The 25,190-nt window shown below is 44.1% G+C and overlaps 5 protein-coding genes across 12 annotated transcripts; 3 read left to right on the forward strand and 2 right to left on the reverse strand.

Moving 5' to 3' along the window:
- Nucleotides 1-106: 106 nt before the first annotated feature.
- LOC105699387 lies at nucleotides 107-6,692 on the forward strand. 4 transcript variants are annotated; one of them, XM_012424321.2, is made up of 15 exons: nucleotides 107-365; nucleotides 478-548; nucleotides 610-748; nucleotides 826-1,003; nucleotides 1,122-1,250; nucleotides 1,326-1,580; nucleotides 1,683-4,199; nucleotides 4,236-4,817; nucleotides 4,889-5,006; nucleotides 5,074-5,278; nucleotides 5,351-5,534; nucleotides 5,602-5,766; nucleotides 5,835-5,987; nucleotides 6,189-6,281; nucleotides 6,360-6,692. In XM_012424321.2, the coding sequence occupies exons 1-15, from the start codon at nucleotides 318-320 to the stop codon at nucleotides 6,563-6,565; spliced, it is 5,043 nt and encodes a 1,680-aa protein (XP_012279744.1). In that variant the 5' UTR covers nucleotides 107-317; the 3' UTR covers nucleotides 6,566-6,692. The 4 variants fall into 4 exon arrangements, with proteins under 4 accessions (XP_012279744.1, XP_012279743.1, XP_012279742.1 ...); XM_012424320.2 differs by having other exon boundaries at nucleotides 5,074-5,534; XM_012424319.2 differs by having other exon boundaries at nucleotides 6,189-6,692.
- Nucleotides 6,693-6,830: 138 nt separating this feature from the next.
- LOC105699389 (sterol regulatory element-binding protein 2) lies at nucleotides 6,831-11,442 on the reverse strand. The gene is made up of 8 exons (XM_012424326.2): nucleotides 11,204-11,442; nucleotides 10,209-10,733; nucleotides 9,856-10,087; nucleotides 9,306-9,709; nucleotides 8,322-9,242; nucleotides 7,954-8,261; nucleotides 7,479-7,634; nucleotides 6,831-7,386 (listed from the first exon to the last, which is right to left on the reverse strand). The coding sequence occupies exons 1-8, from the start codon at nucleotides 11,304-11,306 to the stop codon at nucleotides 7,033-7,035; spliced, it is 3,003 nt and encodes a 1,000-aa protein (XP_012279749.1). The 5' UTR covers nucleotides 11,307-11,442; the 3' UTR covers nucleotides 6,831-7,032.
- A 92-nt stretch (nucleotides 11,443-11,534) lies between these two features.
- LOC105699390 (protein saal1) lies at nucleotides 11,535-13,583 on the forward strand. Its single transcript, XM_012424327.2, has 5 exons — nucleotides 11,535-12,025; nucleotides 12,129-12,284; nucleotides 12,358-12,619; nucleotides 12,685-13,143; nucleotides 13,243-13,583. The coding sequence occupies exons 1-5, from the start codon at nucleotides 11,717-11,719 to the stop codon at nucleotides 13,518-13,520; spliced, it is 1,464 nt and encodes a 487-aa protein (XP_012279750.1). The 5' UTR covers nucleotides 11,535-11,716; the 3' UTR covers nucleotides 13,521-13,583.
- A 102-nt stretch (nucleotides 13,584-13,685) lies between these two features.
- On the forward strand, nucleotides 13,686-16,416 carry LOC105699391 (7-methylguanosine phosphate-specific 5'-nucleotidase). Its single transcript, XM_012424329.2, has 5 exons — nucleotides 13,686-14,209; nucleotides 14,717-14,815; nucleotides 14,904-14,973; nucleotides 15,135-15,718; nucleotides 15,792-16,416. Exons 1-5 carry the CDS (start codon nucleotides 14,183-14,185, stop codon nucleotides 15,894-15,896), a joined length of 885 nt encoding a protein of 294 aa, XP_012279752.1. The 5' UTR covers nucleotides 13,686-14,182; the 3' UTR covers nucleotides 15,897-16,416.
- Nucleotides 16,417-16,457: 41 nt separating this feature from the next.
- On the reverse strand, nucleotides 16,458-25,027 carry LOC105699388 (lymphoid-restricted membrane protein). Of its 5 annotated transcripts, none has more exons than XM_023434179.1 (22): nucleotides 24,762-25,027; nucleotides 24,362-24,515; nucleotides 24,133-24,294; nucleotides 23,846-24,049; nucleotides 23,554-23,719; nucleotides 23,303-23,497; nucleotides 23,116-23,196; nucleotides 22,939-23,046; nucleotides 22,731-22,831; nucleotides 22,496-22,637; nucleotides 22,017-22,144; nucleotides 20,551-20,787; nucleotides 19,505-20,384; nucleotides 19,252-19,400; nucleotides 19,142-19,169; nucleotides 18,884-19,024; nucleotides 18,565-18,809; nucleotides 18,373-18,487; nucleotides 18,235-18,303; nucleotides 17,831-17,937; nucleotides 17,548-17,763; nucleotides 16,458-17,469 (listed from the first exon to the last, which is right to left on the reverse strand). In XM_023434179.1, exons 1-22 carry the CDS (start codon nucleotides 24,796-24,798, stop codon nucleotides 17,256-17,258), a joined length of 3,879 nt encoding a protein of 1,292 aa, XP_023289947.1. In that variant the 5' UTR covers nucleotides 24,799-25,027; the 3' UTR covers nucleotides 16,458-17,255. The 5 variants fall into 5 exon arrangements, with proteins under 5 accessions (XP_023289947.1, XP_012279746.1, XP_023289948.1 ...); XM_012424323.2 differs by having other exon boundaries at nucleotides 19,505-20,381; nucleotides 24,133-24,297; XM_023434180.1 differs by having other exon boundaries at nucleotides 18,601-18,809; nucleotides 24,133-24,297.
- Nucleotides 25,028-25,190: the final 163 nt, after the last annotated feature.

Genomic DNA, 25,190 nt, shown 5'->3' on the forward strand with positions numbered 1-25,190 from the left:
TGACGTAAAATACCTAGTAATCTACGGTAATAAGCTACATACGTAAATTACCCAGAGTACTTTCTTAACCCTGCAAACGAGTTGCGTTGAAACGAAAACCGCTCATGTAAACGCAATCACGTGGTTGCTGCTGCTTATCGTCCTTGCATGCACACAGGTGCAATATTTTATTTAGTGTACAGCACTCGGCAGTTTATTCTAACATGTACGCGCTCGCATGGATTAATTGGAAATTAAAATTATTTTGATTCTTGTGTTTCGTCCGTGTCTCATTTGGGATTATTCTCCACGAAAAACAATCACCACACTTGTGTGCTATGGAAAACACCGATATTCATATTTTACCCGGAGAAGCCAGTTGCGATGTAAGTTGACTACAACGAAGCTTGTAATCTTTACTCGAGTACCGGTCTAATGCAACCTTTAGGTTATCGTCAACACTTGGCATAAACGAATCGGATCATTTTATATTTTCAGGATGAGAATCGTAAAGTAGAAAAGCTAAAAGAAATTTTTCTACTTCTGAAGAAAAAATTGAGTCGTTCTCAGTAAGTCTTATCACCTTCCTAATTTTTTTTACAAAGTACATAACTTTCTTATTAATTGCAGCGATTTAATACAACTATACAATGACAAGTTAAAGGAATGTGCAGTCCTAAATGCGGATTTAACGTTACTGAAGAACGAGCATGCAAAAGTTAAACGAGAATATAATCTTGTATTGAAAAAAGTCATTGGTCTTCAAATAGTACGTATCGTATCGTATCGTTAAACAAATCAGGATAATTAGTTTGATTTAACTCTAAGTTATTGTATTTCATTTAGCAAAATGAAGATTATAAGAAAGAATTGGAGGCTATGAAGAAGACGATATCTCAGCATGAGTCAAAAATTGCTGGAGATCAACGACACATGCAACAATTATTATGCAAGTTGGAAGATATCGAGGAGAAACATTCCGAGCAACGTATGGAGTCTGACTTAGAAAAATCGCTCCTTTTAAGTAGGTGAAGATTGACAAACTTAGGGTGCTAAACAAAATTGACATGTTTAAATTAAAGCATTTATTCTATTTAATTAGAAGGCAAAAATAATATTAAATGTTCATAACTTCCTTCTAGCAAAAGTTCAGGATTTGGAGAAAGAGATAAAGTCCATAAGAAAGAGTCATGGTGCAGAAAAGAAGAAACTGGACAAAATGAATAATGATAAAACTATTAAAGGAAGTGAAAAAGATTCTGTAAACAATGGTAATAAAATCTAGTTTTTTTTCTTTGTGAGACAAATTCCCAATACCTCTAATGGTGTTTCTTGTTTATTTTTAGGGCACGAGCCCGTGAAACCAGTGGCAGAGTCAAAGAGTTTAGTGGATAAAGGTACATTGACCGAAATGTATCAATCTTTGAAGGTGAACAAATCTGTACTAACGGATGAATTTTATTCCATAAAGGATGACCCTTATCCGCTTTTCTGTGCTAAATGCGAAGATAATTTGGGATCTTCGGCAGTTGAGAAAATCCACAAGGTTATGACAATGTGCCCTTTGCCTGTCGAACAAATTCTATCACCTCCACGACCTAGTAAGTTGAAAATTTTTCTATATAACACAGGGAAACCTAACATTTCTTATTTTATCGTATATGGTATTAACATGAATTAGCGATGATATATTTTTTTTGCAGAGCAACAGAAACGACAAAGTAGTACTTCAAACGATATTACTACGATCGGTAGTCTTTTCACTTCTAGAGTTGAAAATGAACAATCGGAAGATGTAACGAATAAGATGGAAGATGACATAGCCCCTAATTCAATGAAGGATTCGGTAAAAGATTTCAAGGAGGGTTTGACTTCTAACTTAGAAAGTCGTTTGAAAGATATGCTTTCTACAGAAGTAAGAACTGTATTGCAAGAAGAAATGAAGAATTTACTCGAAAAATATTTAGATAATAAGCCGAAAGATGATGGAACAATTAAATCCGAGGAGAGTATTAAAAATAGTTCAGACACTTCATCGGGGAATTCAGAAAATAGAGATTCCTCCGTTATCGACGCCTTGCAACAGCGAATCAAAAGTTTAGAGCGCAAAATGAAGAAGAAACAATTTAACCATGATCAAGGTTTTGAGAATCACTGTAATCATGCAACTTCGTCCACGCGTCACTCGAACGGACTTGAATCACTGCAGACCGATTTAATGATCAACTTGCTCAAGAAGGCAACTGGCTTAGATACTGGAACGCGGCGTCAAAGCGCTTTGAAAGTCTGCAAAAGGAGACGAAAAGGGAATTCGAAATGTAATCTGAAAAGTATTTCTCTGAAACGGAAAAAAAAGTTAAGAGCTTTTCCAAATGTTTGTGCATCGAACAATTGGTTCGTGGAACCTGTGAAGTCTTCGTGCACGCTCGAACAATCCGTCGATTCTTTCAGTCACGTAAAATTACAAAGGGAATGTAGGACCTTGGTGAAACAACAGAAAGAACGGAGAGATATTTCAAAGGCTTGCGCCTCCTTCCACCAAGAGAACCCTGAAATTATGGAAGTGCCCAGCAAAGAAGACTTGACATCCGAGAACGAAAATGGTTTCATCGATGAAACAACGTGCAATGAACAAGAGTTACCTTTTACAAACGATGACGTAAAAAAATGTTGCGACGATCCGACGCGATGTGACATAAAAGACAACGTGCAAACGTCATCGTGCACCGATAACGGAGCATCGGGCTTTTTAAACGATGCCCCTGCGTGTAAGAGGGAAGACGATGCTTCTTTCGAACCTAGAATAGCTGAGGATTTTTCAAATCAGAGTCCTTTATCTCCTGATTTAAGCGAAGGGCCTCGTCTAAAGGAAAACCTTGATTCCGAGTTGGAAGGAACATGTAACGTCGTAATCCATGAGTCTATTTATAAAGAAACGGATTACACGCGAGATAAACCGGAAACTGCTAACCCGTTGGAACATCCGACAGAGAGAATTCACTCGGTCGATCTACCCTCTGAATCCACGAATAATTCAAGATTGGAAGGAAACGAAATTATCGAAACAGAGATAGATAATTCAGGTAGTAGCCCTGGTTCTCCGGTCGGAGAGGATGATAAAGAGAACCCGGGAAACCGATTTTCAGATAATCTACAAAATGACGAGAAAGAGTTGGAAAAGGAAGGATTAACGGTGGATTCGGTTTCGACGACATCGGTCCGGATGGAACCCGAAGCGGGTAGTCCCATCTCACCCCCGAAAGTGACGTCGCGGCCAGGTTTCTCCAATTTTGCTCACAAACTGCCCTCTTTGGAGCGAATATTACGACCGAGGGCATCGAAAAACGAAGAAATTGGCCAGGGAAATGACGACGGTGCAAAAGGGAATGCAGGGAAGGGGGTCTCTTTGCGTGAATGCGAATTGTCCTTAAATGCCGATTACCCCCTTAGTCCCGAGAATTTGAGGGACTATGGGGACCGTGCAAGGGAAATCTCCGAAGATACGTCCGGAAGGAAGAGAAAACGCAGGGAAGAGGATGACGAGAATTCTCTATTCGTTTCGCGCCTCGGGGACGAGGGAAATTCGGACGATTCATCGAACAGCGACGGCGATACCGACATTAGCGCCGATGATTCCGAATTGATAATGGATATAGATACGAATTCTGAGCGCTTCGAGGGCAATGTCGTCCTCGCTAAAGAACGATTCATTAGCGAGGAAACGGCGAAATCCGTGAAAGGAATTCGTTTCGTAAGATCCACCGGGAGTCCGGAGTCCCTGAATCGTTCGGGGAAAATTGGACCAACGGGTTGCAAAGATAGAGGGAAATTCACGAACGCGGGGCGGGCTTCAAAGGTTTCTCGATTATCGTCGGACGATGAAGGGATTTCGATTACGGAGGTACATTCCGGTGGCTGGGCGAAAAATGTAGAACTCGTACCCGAAGAACTCTTTCAACCGGATTATACTCCGGACGAGGTGCAACTTGTCGTTGGCACGGAAAAAAATTCTTCCGTGGCAGCGACGGAATCTTTACGAAATTCTAAGGCAAGCGGAAAAACTGATCACGTTACGAAATTAGAAACGAAACGGAAGAAATTCTTCACTTTGTTCGATGACTATTCGGCTTTGGAAACGAATATTGACGGTAAGAACGGCAAGGATGGCCAAAACGAAAATTCCGAGGACGAGTCTACGAGTTCCTCCTTACCCGAGGATTGGGATCGGAATCGGGATCGGAATCGGGATCGGAATCGGGATCGGAATCGGGATCGGAATCGGGATCGATGCGGCGTAAGCGCGGATGAAAAATCTAAAGATCTAAGCGAGATCCAACGCTCGCGGAATTCCCTTCCGAACGGCTCCACCGTAGGATTTGTAGAAAAATCCGAAGAACGTAAGTGGAAACGCACGGCACGGGAAAACACGAAATTATCTCGATCGTTCGAGGTAGACGACGTTCCACGACCGATCGCGAAGAAGAATTTTACTAACGTAAAACTCGAGAGAAGTTCCGCGAGCATCGCGACATCGAAAAGGGACGTCGGGAGTAAGGAGGAATCGTTCGAAGAGGATTTCTCGCGCGACAAAGGCGACCCGCGAGCTAGCGGCCACGAAATAAACGCGTCCAGAGAGGAGAAGGCAGGGATCGATCGCGAGGGCGAAACGCCTAAAGGAAATAGTAATTCGCCGTTGAAAGTGGATTACGATCGGCACGAACCGATCGAATTACTTCGGCAAAATATACAAAAGCGCTTAGACCCCTTAAGGACGAAAACCAAGTCTAAAAAGGCTAAACAGGCTAGGAAGGCTAAACTCGAAAAGCTGACTTCGAAAGGTGAGGAGGAACGAGAGTACACCGTAACCGCGGAGACACCGCGCGTCTTACCTACCTACTTCTCATTTCAGAGACGTTCGCGAACTTCCAGCTAAACCGGCTCCTCGAGGACAGCGAATGGTCCAGTGCGATCCTCCTGGACGTGGTGCACCAACTGTCCCGGTCCTGCAAACCACGCGTGATCGGAAAGTCGGTATCAACCGTTCAAAGTATTTAGAGACCCCCATCTATTCGGTGCCCTTTTCCTTCCTTACAGAAGCGTCATAGAGGTGCTGTGCAAAGAAGGCCCGAAAGAGGAACCTTTGGACAGAACGCACACACCTCCGGCCCCGCTAATGACAAAAACCGAGCAGAGAATCGTGGCTTTCCTGGTCACCCTTGAGAACACCCGCTTTCCGATAATCGAGCTGGTACAAATGGGTATCGAGTACAAAATCTTTCGGCTTAACTGTACTCCTATGGTAACTCTCCTTTTTCTCATATATCGACCGGTCGATACGTACTTTTCTCAATTGGTTTCTTTCGTTGGACAGTTCGTCGTCGTCGAGTCGTTAACTCGAATGTACGCGGTGTTATGCCGGATACAAAAGGACCGAGAAAAAGTACGAATGCTCTGCTGCGATGCGCTGTACTGCCTCGGAGTTAAGGCTCTTCCTCTCATGTACGTGGTTTTTACTTCCTGGCCAGAAGTTTTTCCTATGGCGGATACTAGCAAAGGTAAAATATATACCCGAATTGCTCCAGATGCGGTTAATGGAACTCTAAGAGTTTTACCTATTTCCAGAAATACTGCCAAAGTGCATAGTCTATAGTATCATGACCTCGCAAGAAGGATCGCAGCTGATAAAACTCGCCCCGCTTAAGAGAATGATCTCGGTCTATTACAAATATGAGCCGAGTAAACACCGGGCCAGCGACATGTTGGTCGAATTGATGAGTTCTCTTAAGGGTACGTTACGAATTGGTCCACTTTCTTGTACCGAGTATTTTTAACGCCGCGATCGTTTCTTTTTACAGAGGAGTACCGTAACGGGTTGAATACCGCGTTGATCCTTCTCGCGAAACACGAAGGCACCGACTGGACGTATAAAAACGTCGTTCGAGGAGGTCTATTGCAAATGATAGTCACAAGGGAACATCCTTCGATGTACGACGCTTTTTGTTTGTTGGGTAAGTATCGGCATGGTATACGATAAGCGATCATCCGTTTGGCGAGTTCAAAATCCATTTTCGTGTAGATTTTTAAACGATCGTATCCTTTTCGTAGTCTCGAGATATTTATTTTCTGCCAATATTTCTATTCCCGCTCTATTATCGCGATTCTCTTGGTGCTACTTCTACCAGCTACTTGGCGCTCGCTTTTCCATCCAGGTTACATCTTGCGATCGTTTCCCGTGAAAGATGCCGAAAAACGCGTGGCCGATATTATCGAACAACTGTGCGACCTCCTCGAGTCCGGCCAGGGTAAACCGATAACGATTATTTCTTTCCACTTGGGGGGCGGAAAGAGCGGGGATAACGTAGGATCTCTTTCTTCTACAGGGTCGAGTGACGAGCAGGAGGGAATCGCTTCGGCGTTGCTGTGTCTCTCGAGGCATCGATTCGAGAAAGCCATCGGCTCGGTCCTGAAATGGAAACCCTCGAGGAAATTATACCCGACAACCCTACGGCAACTCGAGTCACTTTTCACGGCCCGATCACCGAGCGGATGGCAAAAAGTTATAAAAACCATTAACCTCGTCAAATAATGCCGACAGTTTCAACGCGAGCGGCGTTAAAAATTATCCGAACCCGTAAGTTAATCCTCGTCTTTTTTTTTTTTTTTTTTTTTCTTTTTTACGCCGTACGTAAGGAATACAACGAGCGAATGCAATATTTCTTTAATGCTCGTTTAGCTATTAAACGGGGTTTCATGAAAATGTACAGGATTACGGTATTACGGTAATGCCAGGAATGCCGGTAAACGGTCGCGAACCCCATTAACCCCAGAAAGGTGAGACTTCTAGCGTGAAATCGTGAGCAAGACATCTATGTTACCATTGATCTACTGGAAATACAATTGTTTCGTAATACGGCATTAACCTCTTTTCGTTCAAGAAAAACAATACGAAATTCGTGGTGTTACCTTCACTTGATAAAATCGTTGGCGAATGGGCAATGGGGAAGGGTGAGAAATCGAGAAGAAAGTCTCGAGATGGAGCGTGGTCGGTTAAGTTTAATTAGCGGATATGGTAGGCCCTAGTTTTCGCATCAGCTCGTAGCATTCCTGAAGGCGTTTCCGGTCTCCGATCCTTTCGAGGGTCTTGGCGGCCTCGGCGAGCATGCCGGCCCTTTCGCCGGGCGAAGACAGCAAAAGCGTCGGCAAATGACGGCACGCCAGGCACAAAGCGACCGCGTGTTCTCGATCCCCGTTGCAGTGTTCCTGCGAGCGATCCTTTCCGCAGATGATGGACGAACGCGAATTCCTGTGACGCAGGCTGCGATCCAAAAGAATCTGGGTTTTGACGGGTGTTGCTCCCGCCATCATGCGCGCCGTCGCTTCGTACAGGAACACCCTCGTCAGTACTGACTGAAAACGTTGAATTTCACAGGTCGAGCTTTTTTTTCTTTTCTTTTTTTTTTTAATCGGGGCTATGGATCCGTGCCGCAACGGACGCTTACCGGAATTCGTTGACACAATTGTCTCAGACAGGCCAAATCTCTCTGGAAGCCGGCCAGAGAGGCACCGGAGGCTGGACATCCCGTCTCCGCGTCCGTATCTTCCCACATCATCGTGCGGATCTCGAGCATCCAATCGCACAGCCACAATTGCGTTAACTGAAGAGAGGAACGTCCGGTTAAGCGCAACATTCCGGAGTCGAACGATCGATCCCCGATTAACGCGAACGAGCTCGTGCACAAAGGATTAAATTAAACGTATTGTTTACGAAGTCCTGAAACTTAATCGAACGACGCTGCCACGTCCTGCCACGAAAATTGCACTGTAGAAGAATTGCACCGTTCACGTTACGTGCAATGCAACTACAATGCACCCTCGTAACGGACCCGGAACTCGAGTCCTAGGCCCTCGGGAGACTCGACCCTGGATCGTTGTCGAGTCGATCGTGCAACTATGTTACGGAACGGTCGTCCATACCAGAATATTTTGCGACGATTGCTCCTTGCAGTGATAATAAACCAAGGACTGCTCGAGGAGAGTTCCCGCTTGGTCGATGAGACGCATGGACGCGTGCCTGGCGGGACACCGGGCAGCCTGCAATACGCAGAGCACGGCTTTCGGCAGGGGGTTCCCGTCGCCGGTGCCGAGGCACTGCTGGACGTCCTTGTCGTAGGGAAACCTGTTCTCCACGACGTCCCACAGGGAGTCGTCCATCTCTCCCAGCCTCCAGCTGGCCGTCGTTACCAGAACCGCGCCCCACCAGAGACCGAACTCGTCCTCGCATCCTAAAGGGGACAACGGAAGACCGTGAGTCGACGCGGTCAGACGGTGGCTCGAATTCTTACCATCGGCGGTCGCGTCGTCGTTCTTGGAAAAGCATCTGTCCACGGTGGCGGAGGTAACGACGCCCTTTGCCAGTTCCAGAACTATGGAGGCGGGCGAATCCCCGGCGGTCCCCGTGAGTAGCCTCAAACACTGTCCGATCAGGTGCTCCCGGTACGCCCTGGCGGCGTACGAGACCAAGTCGGCCCTGTTACTCTGCGAGGTGAACTCGCTGCTGCCGACTCGATCGTCGTATCGCCACTTCTGGGAGACGAGGAACTTGCCTCCCTCCTCGGTGGTGATCCACTTTAACTTGGGCGGCACGAAGCAGGACGCCAACAGGCTCCTCGCCTTTCCCAGGTAGTACTTGTGGACGAACGGGAGGAAGGACCGCTTCAAGCAGAGGGCCGCGTTTATGTAGAATTCCGCCAGCATCGGCTTCGGGGTGCAATCTCGGGCGAGTTCCCCGCAGTTGACGGAGGTGAGCGCGAGGAAGAGCGAGCCGCTGTCCGAGCCTTGCGGCAGGCGAAGACAGAGCAGGTGTCGATAGACCATGGCCATCTCCAGGGCGACGGTCTCCGCCTGCTCCCCGAGGCGCCTCTTCGCGAAGAACACGAGCTTCCCCAGCCAGAGCTTGTGGAGCAGCTGGCGCGTCACCTGCCACAGAGTGGCCAGGTAGATCTCGCTCCTGGAGGTAGGGATCGCTCGACCGAAGTAACGCAGGCAGCGGTTCAGGTCGCCGTGGGCTTGCTCGTAATTCCGCCTCGAGATGTTGAACTCGGCCTGACGCCTCCAGCGACGCACTTCCAGGAACTCCTTGCCGTTGGACGAAAGCACGGGTTCTCCGTGGGACAGGAGCTTGTAGAGACCTCCGAAGAGTAAAACGATGTTCGCGACCCAGAGCAGAATCGTCCCCCCGACTCCGGTCTCCGACTCGGCTTGATCTGAGGAATTCGAGCGCGGTTTAATTATATCGGGGTGGCTTCGAGCGAAGCTCGTTCGATTACCTTGATAAGTCAGGATCGTTCTGCCGTCCAACCTCGTGCCAGAGTAATCGAAGCTGGACCTGCCAACGCTATTGACGAGTACTCCGAGAGGATTGAAGGCCAAGCATACGAAGAGAATGGCGCACAGAGTAAGACGAGTGTGATCTCCCATCCCTCTGTTCGCCGTGACGGAGGAGCAGTGCAGGTTGTGCATAGTGTCCGGATCGTCCTTGATCTGCAGGGAATCTGCCGGGGACGGTGGAGACGGTGGAGCCGGAGCTGGTGACAGCGAAGGCTCGCTGGTGTCGGAACGAGGTGGCGTTAATTCCCCGCACACCAAAAGCTCTCGCAAATTGTGTCTTTGCGCAGTCATTTTCAACGACATATTTTCTGCCTTTAACTTCGCGTTCGAGTTCTGCAAAAACCTGAGAAACGATCGTTCACGCAATTTGATTTCGTTTCATCGAGAGAACCTTCCCAGAGAATATTTGCCAATCTTTGGCAATTTTCGTAACGTTGCGATTAAGAAAAATATTTCTAAAGACCGAAGAAATTATGAGGTATGCTTTACCTGATGTAATCTATGGTCTTGCGCAAGATTGCCGATTTGTTAAGTTTTGCATCCACGCCTACTATAATGTTTTTTAATTCAACGATTTTATCGTTGATGGAGGTCCTGTAACGTCTTTCGATGGCATTGTGAGCACTGCGCTTAACTTCTCGTACTTTCGGCACGCAAACGTGTGTACCCGTATTGATACGATTAATTTGTACTTTTTCTGTATCCAAAACTACAGGAATTCCTGAAACGGATCAAACGCATGATGCAAGGAATGCTAGTCCATTAGTAGCAGCATATGGTTTAAACCTGTGAACGTGGAATTAATCTAGAGTAAGAATGACGTAGCGGAATCATGGATTCACCTGTAGCATAGAGAGTTCCGTTGCCTGCATTTACGAGAGTATGTATCCGGGGTGAACTCGAATTAGAAGTCGTCGCTTGAGAGCTTCTCGAATAAGGCACCGACTCCGACGTAATAAGTTTTGCAGGTAGGAAGAGCTGTCTATGTTGGGGGGTGACCGGTGCCAAAGTTACAACCGGAGGCTGAACGTTAAAGTTCATATTTTGATGCAAAGTGTACTGTGAACTAAAGACCATAGGCGTAGCTGCCGTGGTTGTCTTTTGTGGCCTATTTTGTGGCGACACCGGATTAAGAGCAACTACCGCCGGCTGTTGCGTATCCGTCGGAGGCAAGATTTCAGTTTCGGTCCTTGGTTGCTCCAAAATTCCAGGATCCTTGTAATCGGGTCCTTCGATTCCATCCATGTTAAGAAAGTCAAAAGTGTCACCATCCATAGGTATTGGCTTTTCCAGCTCGGAGAGTAGCGTTTCGTCGCTAAAAAGACTCTCATTCTTCAGGAGTTCCGTCTCGCAACTTGTCAGTAAATCTGTAATCTCCAAAGCCATGTATTTAACAAAAATATTTGAGGAAACTTTTACAACTATTACTTTTATTAGATATTTCTTTAATGGCATTTCAAAGAAATATTAATTTTAATTGTATATAGCAATGAATAATAATAATTATTATTAATATTAGATTAAACAGAGCCGATATAAATGTATATTATAATCGAGAGACTTGGGAACCAAAACGACGTACGTAATGTGGGGAATTTATAGCGGTCAATGAGTAATTATAATTAAAACAAAAAATAAACGTGCCCCCCTGGGCATAGTTTCTATTTGACATATGATTAACGGGTTTCGTGACAACATGGTGACGGAATACACTTCTCACGACTCGTAACGATATTACTTGTTAATCAATGCCTAACATCGCATCGATACGACCAGTCCTAATTATATATAATACGTTAAATTGAAAGGAACGAGAGGCCGTCTGCATAGTACGTACCGTCAAAGCCGCTCATCTCACTTAAATTAAATCCGTCATTGGCAGGGAAATTCGGGAAAGCGGCGTCTTGAGCCGGACCGTTCCAGCTCGCCGAGTCTGCCATTATTTTCCGAACACTTTCTTGATGAAATTAATCTTTTCCTGTAAACACTTCGCGGAGATGTGTCAAATGCAGTAACCAAAAATTACGAGTGATCGAAAGATCCCTTCGTCGACCAATCGGAGAGACGAGTAAACATCGCATGATATTACGTCACGACCATTGGTTGTTTCGGACAGTTTCGGAAGAGAAGGGAGACGGCGTGTTCCTCACGCGTGGCGCCGTCTTCGAAAACGAGACCGAACGAAACGAAATATGGGCAATTCGCATTGGTCTTTTATCGCGACTTTCAAGCCATTTTGGCGCACCGAAGTCGCTACCATGGAGTAAGCACAATCCAAAGGCAGAGATACATATATACATAAATATGTACATCGTCAAAAGCCTCGACGTTCTCAGTCTCTTGCGCTCGTATGCGAGATATGCGCAAGATTGCGCAAGATCACGCAAGATGGACCAAGATGGACGAGCTGGGCGGCTCGGCAGAGAGAGAAGTAATCAAATTTGGGCGTGAACTAAGAAAAGAGGAACGCGGTAGTCCAATGGATGAAGAAACGATAAAACCAAAGGACGAGGCGGAGAACAATGGCTTGGATGGCAATGTGGTATTATGTTCCGAAAACTTAGAAGATAATGAGCGCAAAATTATGAAGGGTGACGCAGTGGGAGATACAATGTATAGTGCATCCTGGATACTTCGTACCATCATATCGTTAACAAAGGTGGTTTATTTACAGGGGGGAATATTTTTTTAGACGTTGAAGTAAGCTATCTCATTAGAACAAGGCCTGTTGTGATCTAATAACAGCGTATACGTTCTTCCAGGCAGAGGACGTAAAATTTACGGATACTCTAGAAATTGAGCTATGTTCTTTATGGGATATGACCGCTCAGGAGGATGTCGTTACATTCTTATTAGACAATAACTTTCTGGATATAGCAGAACACGTATTGCGGTCATCCAAAAATAATAGATTAACGGTTTGTAGTGCTAATGCTTTAAGAATATTTTACAGTTTTAAAATGACATCAAAACATTAGTTACGGTTATTAGGAAATCATTCTAGGGATCATTGGCAATATGTGCTGCCAACCGGTGGTATTGAGGGATGTTGGTAATCGGAAAAATCTTGTCGTGGCAATATTAGATCTGTTGACATCCGACGATACCGAGACTTTGATTCAAGTTCTTAGAATTGTCAGAGCAGCTACCTGGGACGTGCAGAGAAATGACGAATCGGCATGGCTGGAGAATATAAGAGCATGTCAATTCTTTGGGGAAGCACTTCTTTTCCTCCTGCAAAGCTCTACCAACGGTACTTCGATACATAAAAAAATTACATCGTTAACGATATTTTGTAAATGATTGTAATTCTTTCAGAGAACTTATTGACCACCGCTATAGATTTACTGAAATCAATTTCCTCGATCAAATTGCCAAATGGCTCGAACTTGTTATTTAACTTAGTTAACATCGAAGGAATAATACCTGCTTTATTTGAATCGGCGGCTCAAGTGATCTCGGAGCAAGGATTTTACTTGCAAAGTCAGCAGAGGAAGATAAGAAATTGGCTTGCCGTTTTACGCAGTATAGTGCAAGACCATCAATTTGCTATTAAGAAAGATGAGCCGGATGAAAGTTCACAATATGGATTAAATCTCTTACTAAAAATATTAGAACCTTACGTACACTCTGAAAATCTGTTTCCAATGGAAGAAGAGACTGCTCTCTGCATTTCGGATTGCGTCGAAATATGTCTATGGTTTCAGAAAAAGGGTGCCATCGTATCCCCTCTATTGGTTCATGTAATTCTATCGATATTACTAATCCTTAAATCAGGTATCTTCCATTTCCATTTTATGTCTCTATACTTTTGCACGCTTGCATTTTCTATATTTCTTCAATTCCATTCATTTATAATTCTGAAACATTTTATAGCCGTGGCAACCGATACGGAAAGTCTTAGACGATTTCACTTAAATCACGAAGAACATTTTGAAGAACCCGAAGAACTGCTCAACAGAGAATTCTCTAAGGAACTTTTGCAATACCTGGAAAACTATTGGGTAGACACCGTTGGTACATATAACAAGGATATGCTTACAAAATGTTTAAAATTATGTTCAAACGAGGCGGTGAAGTCCCTGGTACAAATCATTGAACGTAATCCCAAGTCTTCAAAGACGATCGTAGAGAAGCTTCGTGCCGTTATTTAATTATTTCAATAAATCTAAATTAAGTGATTACATATTTCAATAAATTATTTGTATAAAGCAAAATGGATCTTAATTTACTTTAATTGCTGGGTACTTATCTCTGGCTATATGATCTATAAATTATTTAGCCTAACTTCCTGTGGGCACAGATAAAATTCTTATCCTAAGAAGACCAAACATTAAGTTTAAACAGGGTCAGCGATGCGCGCTCATGTTACATAGAACGAAATATGCTTTGACTTGGGGCGTATGCGCGGTTCCCCGTACTGACGCCGACCCAGCGAGCATACTTCCTAACGAGGCACGTAACCGATCTATTGTCAACTGTTCTCGACTCACTGCGACTCACCGCGTGTATACGGTAACTCGAGCTGATCGAGCAAATGACTGGCGGCCAAACGCGTACACCATTCATGATTTCCCTACCACCCCTGCCACTCTGCCCAACGCCACCCAACGCCGTCCGTCACCAACGTCATTCGAGCAACGACGAGCGAACGGGGCGACCGCGGCAGATTCAACCAGATTCAACAGGGAAAAGCGGAAAAGGAGTAAATCTTTTTTTCTTTTTTTTTTGCTCAAGGGCCGCGGTCTCTTGCGCACGTCGCGTCCAGTTACCGGATTTTTTGGAAAAAGAAATTTAAACCACCCCGTAAAGAAACATGAAATGTGCTGCATCCATCGAAGACGTAAGTCAATTTTCTCCCGCATAAGCAGGGTTGGATAATTTCACGTTTTCCGAGCCTTTCGAGTTTTTCGAGCTTCTCGAGCTTCTCGAGCTTTTCGTGGTATATTACATAATTCACGTAGTTTACCGTAGAAAATCATAGGAAACTAGTAAATTACGTTTCCAATGTGGCATCTGCAAGGTTATAAACATGTTAGCACATACGTAAAAACGTAAATATTTTTATTGAATAATACGTTAATTTGGCGCCTATGTTCAAAATTCTTTTGACTTAACACCGTTTAATATCAAATTTTTAACTGGATATATTATTTTCTATTTAAAAATAGAAGGGCGTAATATACTTCACGCACGTGTAAAAAATTAGGGACGTATATACGTTGTAAGGTACGCGTAGAAAACCATGTATATTACATGACGTATTATATTTACCCAATCTTGCCACATTAGTATTACATACGCTTGGACATTTAAAGAGAGGAAGCCTTATATTATTGTGACTTTTTAGTTTCCTGTTTTGAAGTTACCCCACGTGTACATGAAAGATGAGGCCCAGGTACTTCGTACCATTAACAGGATGATCGAAGCCGGCTCCGACAAGTTACAAGTACGTTCAAATGTTACTTATTAATCGTGGTTTAACTTTTTAATGATCGTTAATTTTGAAAGTGGTATTTTCATCTATCATTTAAAAGGTTATTACAGATTTCGATCTGACTTGTACAAAACAGCACGTAAATGGCAAACCAGTTTTGACTTCATTTGGTGAGTACTTTGGAAAGTTTAGTTAGGGTACGCAGTAAAAGTTAGTAATTTGTCATGGGAAGGGCACGAGTATAATGCGATTAAAGGCTCGAATGAAAATTTTTCATAGAACTTTGAATGGTGATGCATTAAATTAGAATATGCCGTTATTATTTGTACAGGGATATTTGGAAAATGTACACAGCTCCCGGTAACATATGCAGTTGAGTCAAAAAAACTGTACAAGAAGTATCGACCCATTGAAATCGATCCAGAATTGTCGGTAAACAATAAAACCGAAGCAATGAACGAATGGATGGTAGCGGCTGAAAAGTTATTATGTGGATTCGAATTTGATTCAAAAGAACTAGCCGAAGTTGCTAAAAAGTATGGAACGGCTTTAAGAGATGGTACAAAGGATTTGTTCGAGAAGCTGTTCGAAGCTAAAGTACCTATCTTGGTATTTAGTGCGGGACTGGGAGATGTAGTCGAAGCGGTACTCAAAGACCAAGATGTCTTATTTAAAAACGTCAAGGTTATATCAAACTTCCTTAAATACGATGGTAGGAAGTTGAATGGCTTCCAACAGGACAGATTCATACATGTCTTCAACAAAAACGAACACGCAATAAATGGCGAGTATTTTCAAATCCTCGAAGGAAGAGGAAACGTATTACTGATGGGAGATTCCATAGGCGATGCCAACATGGCAGATGGAGTTAAAGATCTTGAAGCCATTTTAAGGATCGGCTTCCTTTATGATCATGTAAAGTATAATTTGGCAAACATTAATTGAAATGCTAAACTGTCAAACGGATACTATCATCGTTTTTTCACAGGCGGAGGCAAGTTTGCCTGCATATATGGAAGCATTTGACATCGTTCTGGTGGATGATCAGACAATGAACGTGTCAAGGGATATAACAAAGAAGATTTTAGAGTAACTTGCCATGAACTAAATCGATGGGTCTGAGGATGCTACTGCTGAAAAGTAAAGGGAATTGCCCCGCACCTGTATAAATTTGCATTTTTAATTGTAAGGAGTTAAACGAACCGCATCATGCATTTTTCACTTAATCGACAGCGTAGATGGGAAGGTTAGAGTTACAAGAGGTCAGAGTCCGTACTGACACTGCGCAGAAAGAATTTACTTTATTTTATGTTGAAATGGTTCTTCGTTACTGCCTTGACAAACTTTTGTCGATCTTCAGCTGCGAGTTTTTTTTAATCTTTTGTCCATCACTTTTCTTTTGCCCGCGTGACACTCCGTCGAAATTGAGTAACCGCAAGTAATTATGTTTTATCTGACAAATTGTCGCCGTTATTTTCGCTGAAAGTCTCTTTACAATAAATGTCTTTGTACTTTTAACTTTGGGACATTTTTAAAAGAGTCCTACCATCCTTTATGTACCCTATTATTTTGCCGAAAACTTCTCTTTGATTAGAATAAATTGAATTCCATTATCTTGTGTATTCAGGTTACTACCCAAGGATTTATACGAATGTCTGTTTTATTTTTTATATTTCTAATCTGCGTCACAGACGTTACAACAAATAAATTTCACGAATGACAAAAATAAGTCAAGACACTTCTTTTGTATGAATTTAGATGTAAACGATAAATCAAAGATAGTATTACACTCGTGTATAAAAAATAATACTTTCAAGTGCATTTTTTATTAGTCCTTCTCTCATAACTCAATTAATATGCAAAAAAAAAAAAACAATATTAAACGGTAATAACTGACAAAGGAATAAAAAGAAATGGTTTTTGTAATTTTTGTTTGTTATTAGTACCGTTGATAATTCGAATCCAATGATAACTCTTAACTTGTAACGCAAGTTTTAATACGCAAGACCTGTATTCAATCGGTACGACAAAAATTAGGTTGTCAGTTTATGATGTAGATGAATGCGCAATGTGTTTATACGAGGAGTAAGCAAATGAAATGTACACGTACGTAATCAAGCTCATCACGTCAGTCATAAAATCGTTCCCGATGTCACATTTATGATGCGAAAACATTTTTCTAGAAATTTCCAATGAACCAATCAACGTGAATCCCGGACACGTATTCGCGATTGTAAATTCCTGCCGTAGAAGTAAAACGGATCGAGGGCACGGAAGTACCCCAAAAATTAAAAATCCCTTCGATTGGATAACGCTGAGAAACTAAATAAAGTCCACGGTGAATAAAAAGACACTTGGCAGAGTGTCGCTCCAAATAACACTTTTACTGAAAATAGCTACGTTATCGGACAATCTTAAAAACGGAGCGCGAAACTTGCCTGCTTTCGGTTCACTAAATGGGACGGGATCCCGCGTTTCTTACGTAAACGTATTTTTCTAAGATCTCTTCGATGGACCGAAAGTTCCATGGAGACTCCGAGCAGACGCTCGAGAGCGATACTATGTTCTTGGCGTAGAAACCGATAAGGAAGATCAGGATGCACCAGAAAATCGGACACCACTTTGCGCAAACGGTTTGCATCCGAGGTGGCATTGAATTCTCGAGGCTGAAACAAATAAATGCAGAGGGCAATAATAATTAAAAGTTGGCAGAATTCTCCGTTAAGGTGGGAAAAGAGACGTGCCAGTTTTTGGATCCCGATTTACGGGACGCCGTGAGATCCATCGAGGGCAGAGCGAGGGCGAGGGCGAGGGCGTCGGTGGACACGGCACGGGTCTCGTCGACTTCTTCTCCGGAATCCGCGTCGTTGGACCGTTCTCGAAGAGAATCGGGACCGTCTTCCGGATTACGAGATAATAACTCGGACGCAGTTTCGGTCCCGAGCGGTTCGCGCACGATACTTAGGCAACAAAAGTAAATGTTATTATGTACGATTACCGCTTTCGTTTACGTAGATTCCAACTCACTTTGTTCCGTCCAGAGCAAAGGTCTCCCATTTTTGGATCTCAAACGTGAACGAAGGTTGTCTCGTAATTATTCTTCCGCAAACGGACTTTCGTTGCATCGCGCCTTCCTGTACAGAGAGATAACGATTAGGAGAGAGACAAAGGCTCCTTTTTAATCCTTTTAAGCGGATCGTCAATTAAGCGCGTAAAAGCGATTCGGATGTCTAAATGACACCTGGGCCAGCGAAACCTCGACCAGGGGACGAATGCGATTATTTTGCTAGGGGCAATATTGGTTACGGGATGCGCTAGGATAAACAATACGGTTAAAACGCATGGATTCCACTGGCAAAGCCGAGAGATTTCTCTCTAGTCAGGGACTAGAATGGGACTAGAATGGAACAAGAGTCGAAAATAGAAATTGCCTTGACGATATCCTGGAGAGTTCCCGGCGAACGCGAAACCGTAGCCACGCTGGCCCTCCTCCGGACGATCTAAACAAGGAATAAAATGATAAACCAAGAGTAGGGAGAGAGGGCTCCGATCTGGATACTCTCTCGCACCATTCCACGATTATCGGATGTCCAGGTACGATATCGCCCTCCGAGAGCGTCGGCTGCGATCGGCCCTCGCGAGTTTTCTCCGACGCCCAGGATATCGTTCTCCCGGAGGACTCGCCTGGAATGGATACGAAATTTCAATTCCTCTCCCGCGCTCGAGACCAAAGACTAACGAGGATCGCGGCCAGTCCTCACTTGCTCTCCTTGAGTTCCTCGGCGAGCCTCTCGCACCTTGCTCTGATAATTCTCAGGTATTTATCAGCGATCGAGGATGCCCTCGAGACCCGGTCCTCCTGGTGGACGGCCCCGAGGGTCTCGGCGGTCCTGGAGACGCCGTGAGAGCACCGGGCGATCCTGCCGAGCTGGCGCCTCGCTCGGTCGAGGGCCTCGACGAGGCGACCCTCGACGAGGCGACCCTCGACGCACCGCGGCCCCAGTTCCTGACGAGCCACACTCATCTCAGTCGAGATCCTTTTCGGGGCCTTCCTCGTCCCGATCCGACGAGCTTCCTTACCTGCAGGTCTTTCCGCGCCTTCTCGAGTTCCGAGGTCAGGTTCTCTTCGGCCTGGTCCCGTTGTCGACGAGCGAGCATCAGGCGTTTCGGAAGGGTCGCGCGGTCCGCGCTCAGACTCATCGAAAGGGCCAAGTACTTTCTCTGAAGATCAAAGGAATGCGCATTAATTCAACTTATTACCAAATTACAGAGAACTCCGAACAAATGTTTTTTTCTTTTTAGAAAATCACGAATGCTCCGACGATCCATGGGTCTTACCTCGAGCTCTTCCACGGTCAGGCTGTCCCTGCAACGTCAAGTTATCCATGATTAATTGTTTCTTCTGCTTTTTGCTATTTTTTACTTTTCTACATTTCACAGATCATTACTCAAAATCGCTGTAGTCGCAATGATCGGTAACACTGGGTTCCGATTCTAAACGGTCGTCGATCAAACTTGGAAACGCAGTAGGCCGTTCCTCATCTCCGACCCTTCGCGCATTTTGCTCTTCGAGAGCTACATTCGCCCCGGAGGAAGTCTGAAAAAAAGAAAGTTTAGAAAAATGTCTAATTAACGCATTACATATTTCCCTAAATTTCCCTACTTAATATACGAATAATATTAGTTCGTTCTTGCTCGTACCTCGTTCATATTTAACTTTTTCACATTTTTCTGATTCCTAGGCCAGGATGTAACAGGGGTGAAAGTTTCCAAAGAAGCTTCTCCGTTGAAACTGTCTTCGTCGCTGCAAATCTCCGGGAAGGAACCATTGTTTTCCTTTTCGTTGCCATCGGCCATTCGGGCAAGGGAAACGGAATGACGAAAATTTCCCGTCTTTGGAGTGCTCGAGCAATTTTGTGCCAAACAGTTGCTCAGTTTACCAGGGGCTAGAACGAACGGGTGGCAAGTGGCCGTAGAGGTGGCGATCGGCTCGAAATTCTGTTGACTCTCTTCTTCCGAAACCGACGGGTCCGAGCGACCGCCCGAGGACTCGCTGTCGTCGAGAAGAGAGCGATAAGTCGTCCTTAATTCGTTCTTTGCGTCAACGATATCGTCTTCGAGGTCTTTGGCGGATAAAATGGATCCGTTCGAAGTCTCTTCGTCGAAGGCCCGTCGGAAAACCGAGAATTTCCTCCGAGGAAAACTTCTCGGACTACATTCGCAGGATTTGCGAATACCGGCGGGAGTGTCCGAGTGCGAAGTACCTACCAGAGGCGGAGGCGAAGGCCAATCGCCAGAGATGTTTACATCTTGACGATGGCGTTCGATTTTTTCATTCCCCGAAGGAGTCTCGCCTTCGTTCTCGGTAAGCGACTCAACGAGGTCCTCTTCTCCGTTCCCCGTGGGCGTATTTCTTTCCGCCTCGCAAAGCTCGTTTTTGATGGGAGCTCCGTTCATTTTTTCCGGAGTAATCGGTCCGTCTCCGGTGGAGGATGTACCCAAGTCCTTAACGGAACGTCCTTCCGTTGGGCTCTCGCTTCTTGGCAAGGTGTGCGAGTATCTGCTCCTGCAGGTACTGCTGCTAGTTTAAGTAAGGGATTTTTCTTTGTATTAAAAAAAAAAAAAAAAAAAGCAGTGCGCACTTCTCTAATTCCCAATAAAATTGACTCTAAATTCGACCGACTTTTGTTGATCGCGCTCATCCGTCACCGAGAGTAACAATCGTTGAGTAACCGTTCAGTCATTACCCTAGGTTCGGTTTCTGAGTCCATGTTTCTCTGGTGTTGGCATCGTCGATGATATCATCGATAGCAGCCACGATGGGCTCGATGATCGATCGTTCCTCTATCCCCTGCTCCCAAGTCACTGACAAAAAGGGGCTCTGGCTCTCAACGTCTCTCTTCGAGAAACTCGATGTCAGCGAAAAAACGCTCAACGAGTCGATGGGAATTTCATTTGTGTCCCCTTTTCTCTTCTTCCCTTCTCTGTGCAGAAGAGTCAATTCAACGTTACAATTTTTTTTCCCAGTTCCTGCTACAAGTGTTACAACGTTATTAACGTTATTAACGTTATTAATTGTAAATGAATTCTAATTGGATCGGTAGAGGATTTCGCGGATGCTAATCGGAGAATATCCAGAGGAAAAGTCAACCGGAGCGAAACCGCAACGATGGATGCGGACGACTGCTTTATGCCTTCGCACCCGATCATAAATCGAGATTCTGGCTTCGAGCCAAATTTAATATTATTCGCGAATCGTAAATTTAACGCCGTCTATCGAATCCCTGGCCCTGGCCGAAATCGATCGGTTCGGTTATTCGAGATTAATTAAGTAGAAATACCTGTACTCTTTCTGTTGTCGTTCTCGATAAATATGGGAATATTCAAAAGAGTAAACTCACAGAACTCAACATGTGTACTTTTTGGCGACAATTTAAGAAATAAATTTTGCAAAACTCCTTTTCACGGACGCGTACGTGCTCGGTTCGACGGATGAGATTACTCTGAGCTGGTTTAGATGCTTAGATCACTACATAACTAGCATACGTGCGTGCGTCAGCATAAACTGCAATACAAGAAGGGATGCTACATATTCTACGACCATTGAGATCACAAGGAAAGCTGAATCGCGCAAGACAAGGCGCGAATAAAATTTTAAGGAAGGAAATCAATTACTATTCGAACACCATCGCCCCCAACGGATTGCCAAATTTAAAGCAACATCAATGAGTGCCGAACGATCATTAAAGTCGCTACCTCCAAATCTTGGTTTCCAAATGTTAATGCTCCCGGCATGTCCGATTACAGAGGTACCTAGACCAGATTTTACCCCGAGTTATCAAATTTCGCAATGGCACGATGAGTTTGTATAGGCGCATAGGTGCACCCGTATCTTCGTTAATTACGCTCGGCCGCTGCTGTAAATCACTACTGCGATTGAATTAAAGCGGGCGCACGAGGAACAATTGCGACAAGTGACGCACTCTTGTCGCCGTTGTTTCTCGTGGTCTCCTCATTGCCAGAACATAACATGTTGGAATTTCAAGTTCGCTGGGGTCGAATGTTTTAATTATCTCCACGATTCTATGACTGTCTCCGTCGAGGTTGTTCCGTTTGGTACCGAGCGAATGCATTCAATTATATTTTTTCCCTTTCTTCTTCCTTTTCACATTTCATTTTACTTTCAAACGAAAGGAACGTATATGTGACTTACAAGAGCGCCAAGTGATCTTCGAAGCTGACGACGTTAAATTCACGGAGAGTGTCTCTCGTTGTTGCCGGTTCCGCCTTCGCTTGGCAACTGAAGTCTTCGGTCTCGGGTTTGCAGGACATTTTCGTTACCTGAAAGACGCAGAGCTTAGATAATCGTAAAATCCGATCGAGGAACGAACGTATAGGTGTCCACGCCATAGATGATACCATACGATTCGTAAACAAAAACTCTCGCGGTGGATTTTACAGCCATTGTCATGAAAATATGAACACCTATTTACACAGCAAGGGATCCTCTCTTTTCGCTTATCGGTGGCGACCGTCGCTAACCAAGGTTCAGGAGAACCTTGACACTTTGAAGAGCGGAGATTTCCTTCTTAGACGTAAAATCAATAAATACTGACCGATTTGTCGCTTAAATAGTTCGCGGAAACATCGTAGATTAATTAGTAACAAAGATTAAAGGTCGATTAGGCAGACCATTTGTAGGAGCGTCTGGATCTTCTGCCTTAACGTCTCTGTCAGCGATTTTGCTGCTTTCGGGTTTCCGAGTGCTTCCAATTCAAGTGGTGGCACCCGAGACTTGCTCTTTGGCAGGAAATTAACCAGCTTTCCGGCAACGCTGAAGTAGCAAGAGCCAGAAAAAAAACAACATTTTTTTGCATAGATTTGACGATAGAAATTAATTTATTAGCGTAGAGCATTTGCAACTGACTTTTCGAGGTCTTTTACAGCTTCTCTGATCTCTTCGCAGTACCATAATACTTCCTCCTCGAGCTCGTGAACTCGTGAGGATTTCTCACTGCTGTTGAACCCCTAGAATGTACGATAAATATTAATTTAATTCAATGAAATAATTCTTTTTTTTTCTTACGAGGAGGAAGCATTAACGCAATTCTTAAAAAATGAGACGGTGCACTCACGGAAGCTTGCAATTCTGCCCACAGGGAATCATTAGGTAAGATGTCGCAGGTTCTATCGGGTGTCTCGGGAGACGTAAAAGGGAATCCCTTAAGAGAGCTTGGTGAAAACTTGAAAAATATTCCAGTACTATGAACACATATCCAGACTTAAGACGGCTTAGGAAAATTGAGTTTTACCTGATCTGAAATGCAGTCACTGCAACATTTTGTTTTTAGCTCTAAATGAGTCTTCAAGTCTCGCTTTTCATCTTCGAGGCGCTACGATGATAGAATTCCATGTTTCGTTCAATCGAAGTAAAAAAAAGAAAAACAAATAAAGTCTTACGAATCTTAACATATTGGGCGAAAAGACAAATATACTTACGCGGGTATTACTCTCGTTTAATTGATGCAACTCAGCATTAATCTTCTGAAGGGACTCAACCCGTTCTGCGAGTAATTCGCACTCACTCTGCTGCAACTGAAGTCTTGTTCGATATTCGATGATCCGCTTAGTAATGTCAGATTTCTCCTTAGTTACGCTCTCCAGTCGAGAAACCAGGTTCGAAGTCTTTTGTTTCTAAAATGTCCTTACTTTACTACTGCTTTGCGACAGTACAGATAATCCATACTTACTTCAACCTCCATGGCTTCCAATTTGTTGGCTAACATTAACTTCTCTTTTTCTGTCTTCCGCAGTTCTAGCTTACAAAGTTTTTCTTTTTTAACCAACTCTGACAATTGATCCTTCTGTTCGTCGTTCTCCTTCTCCAATTGCTTACACTTTTCCATCGCTTGATCGCTTTTATCAAAAATAGATAAAAATGAATGTCACTATTTAATGGATCATTTGTAATTTTGCAAACATGCACGCATTAATTATATATTTTAAAACAAATGACTAATACAGTGAAAAAAAAATACGTACAATTTGTGTCTGAGAATTTCAATCTGATTCCGCAACTTGTTGTTGGATTCTTCGGTATACAACACTTCTTGCCGCAACATCGTATTCTCTTCATCAAACTGTCGGACACGCAACTTCAACTCCACTTGTGCCATTTCGTGTCCACCTTCGCTCTCCCTGTCGATACCGTGCACCGTATCTATCACGGAATCCGATTCTTTGTATCTACAATATTTACAACAAAAGTTACCGAAATTTTTATGCTAAGACGAAATTATGATAGAGATTATTTTTTTCAAATTACTCACGCTTCCTTGTCAAATTCGATATTGTTATTACCATCCTGATGATGCGATTGCGTAATACGAGCGACCCAATGTAGCGCAGCCTCTCGAAATTGTGGCCACATGACGTGTCCATTAAGAGAAACTTCCATTAAAGCATTCCTTAAATCATCCAGGATGTCGCAGCTACTAAAACAAAATTAAGCGATTAAAATAATCTAGAACAAGCCACACCGTTATCGTTATTCCTTACCGATCTTGGGTGTTCACAGCCTCTCGTATGTAATCCATCAGATCGGTAACGGGCACTTGACCAATTCTTTCCAAACTATTTCCAGAGACTGTGGACAACGACGTGCTTGGTGATATCAAGGACTCGCATTCCAGGAAGATTTTCCGCAGCAAAACTGTAAAAGCAACCCCGCAAAGAAGTCCAACTCTATCGCTGACGTACCATGGGTTTTTCGTTTATTCTGAAATTCCGGATAAGAAACGACACGTTTCCCGAGGATACACATGCTTGGGCCTTCCCGTTTATCTCTCTGCGCCTCCTGTCATCGATCTCGCTTCCATTTCTTTTTCGATTTATTCATATAAATATTTACATAAAATCTAGAACCGTAGAGGCGTCATTGATTCTTAAGGTCTCTTACCGTCTTGCGCATCTTCTTCCTCGGGTCTCTCGCACATTTTTCCGAAGTTCTAGTCGAGGGTGATTCCTTTAATCGAAGAATAAAGCACATGGTATGCGCAATTCGCGGAGGTATTGTCTCGCAGCCGTTGCGTGATTTAAATCGCGGCTAAAAAGAAACAAGTTTCGCGCCGGCCCGGCACGGGCCGAATTGGGCCGAATCAGGCCGAATTGTAGCGATAAGACAGCGGCTGCCCAGGAGTCAGCCCGAATATCTCGAATCGCGTGCTTGCTTCGCGCAAGCGCACGTGTTACTTCATACCGGTCTTCCCTCTTCGAGCTTGTCAAATGTCAAAATTTTCACGAAAAAAAAAAAAAAAACAAAATGCAACGTGACGAAGTGACGTTATCTCGGTATTCATCTTCCATCCGAAGTTCTTCATGCGATAAC

This window comes from Orussus abietinus, unplaced genomic scaffold, assembly GCF_000612105.2.
Source record: "Orussus abietinus isolate OABI.00-Male unplaced genomic scaffold, Oabi_2.0 scaffold8, whole genome shotgun sequence".
Classification (NCBI taxonomy): Eukaryota; Metazoa; Arthropoda; class Insecta; order Hymenoptera; family Orussidae; genus Orussus; species Orussus abietinus.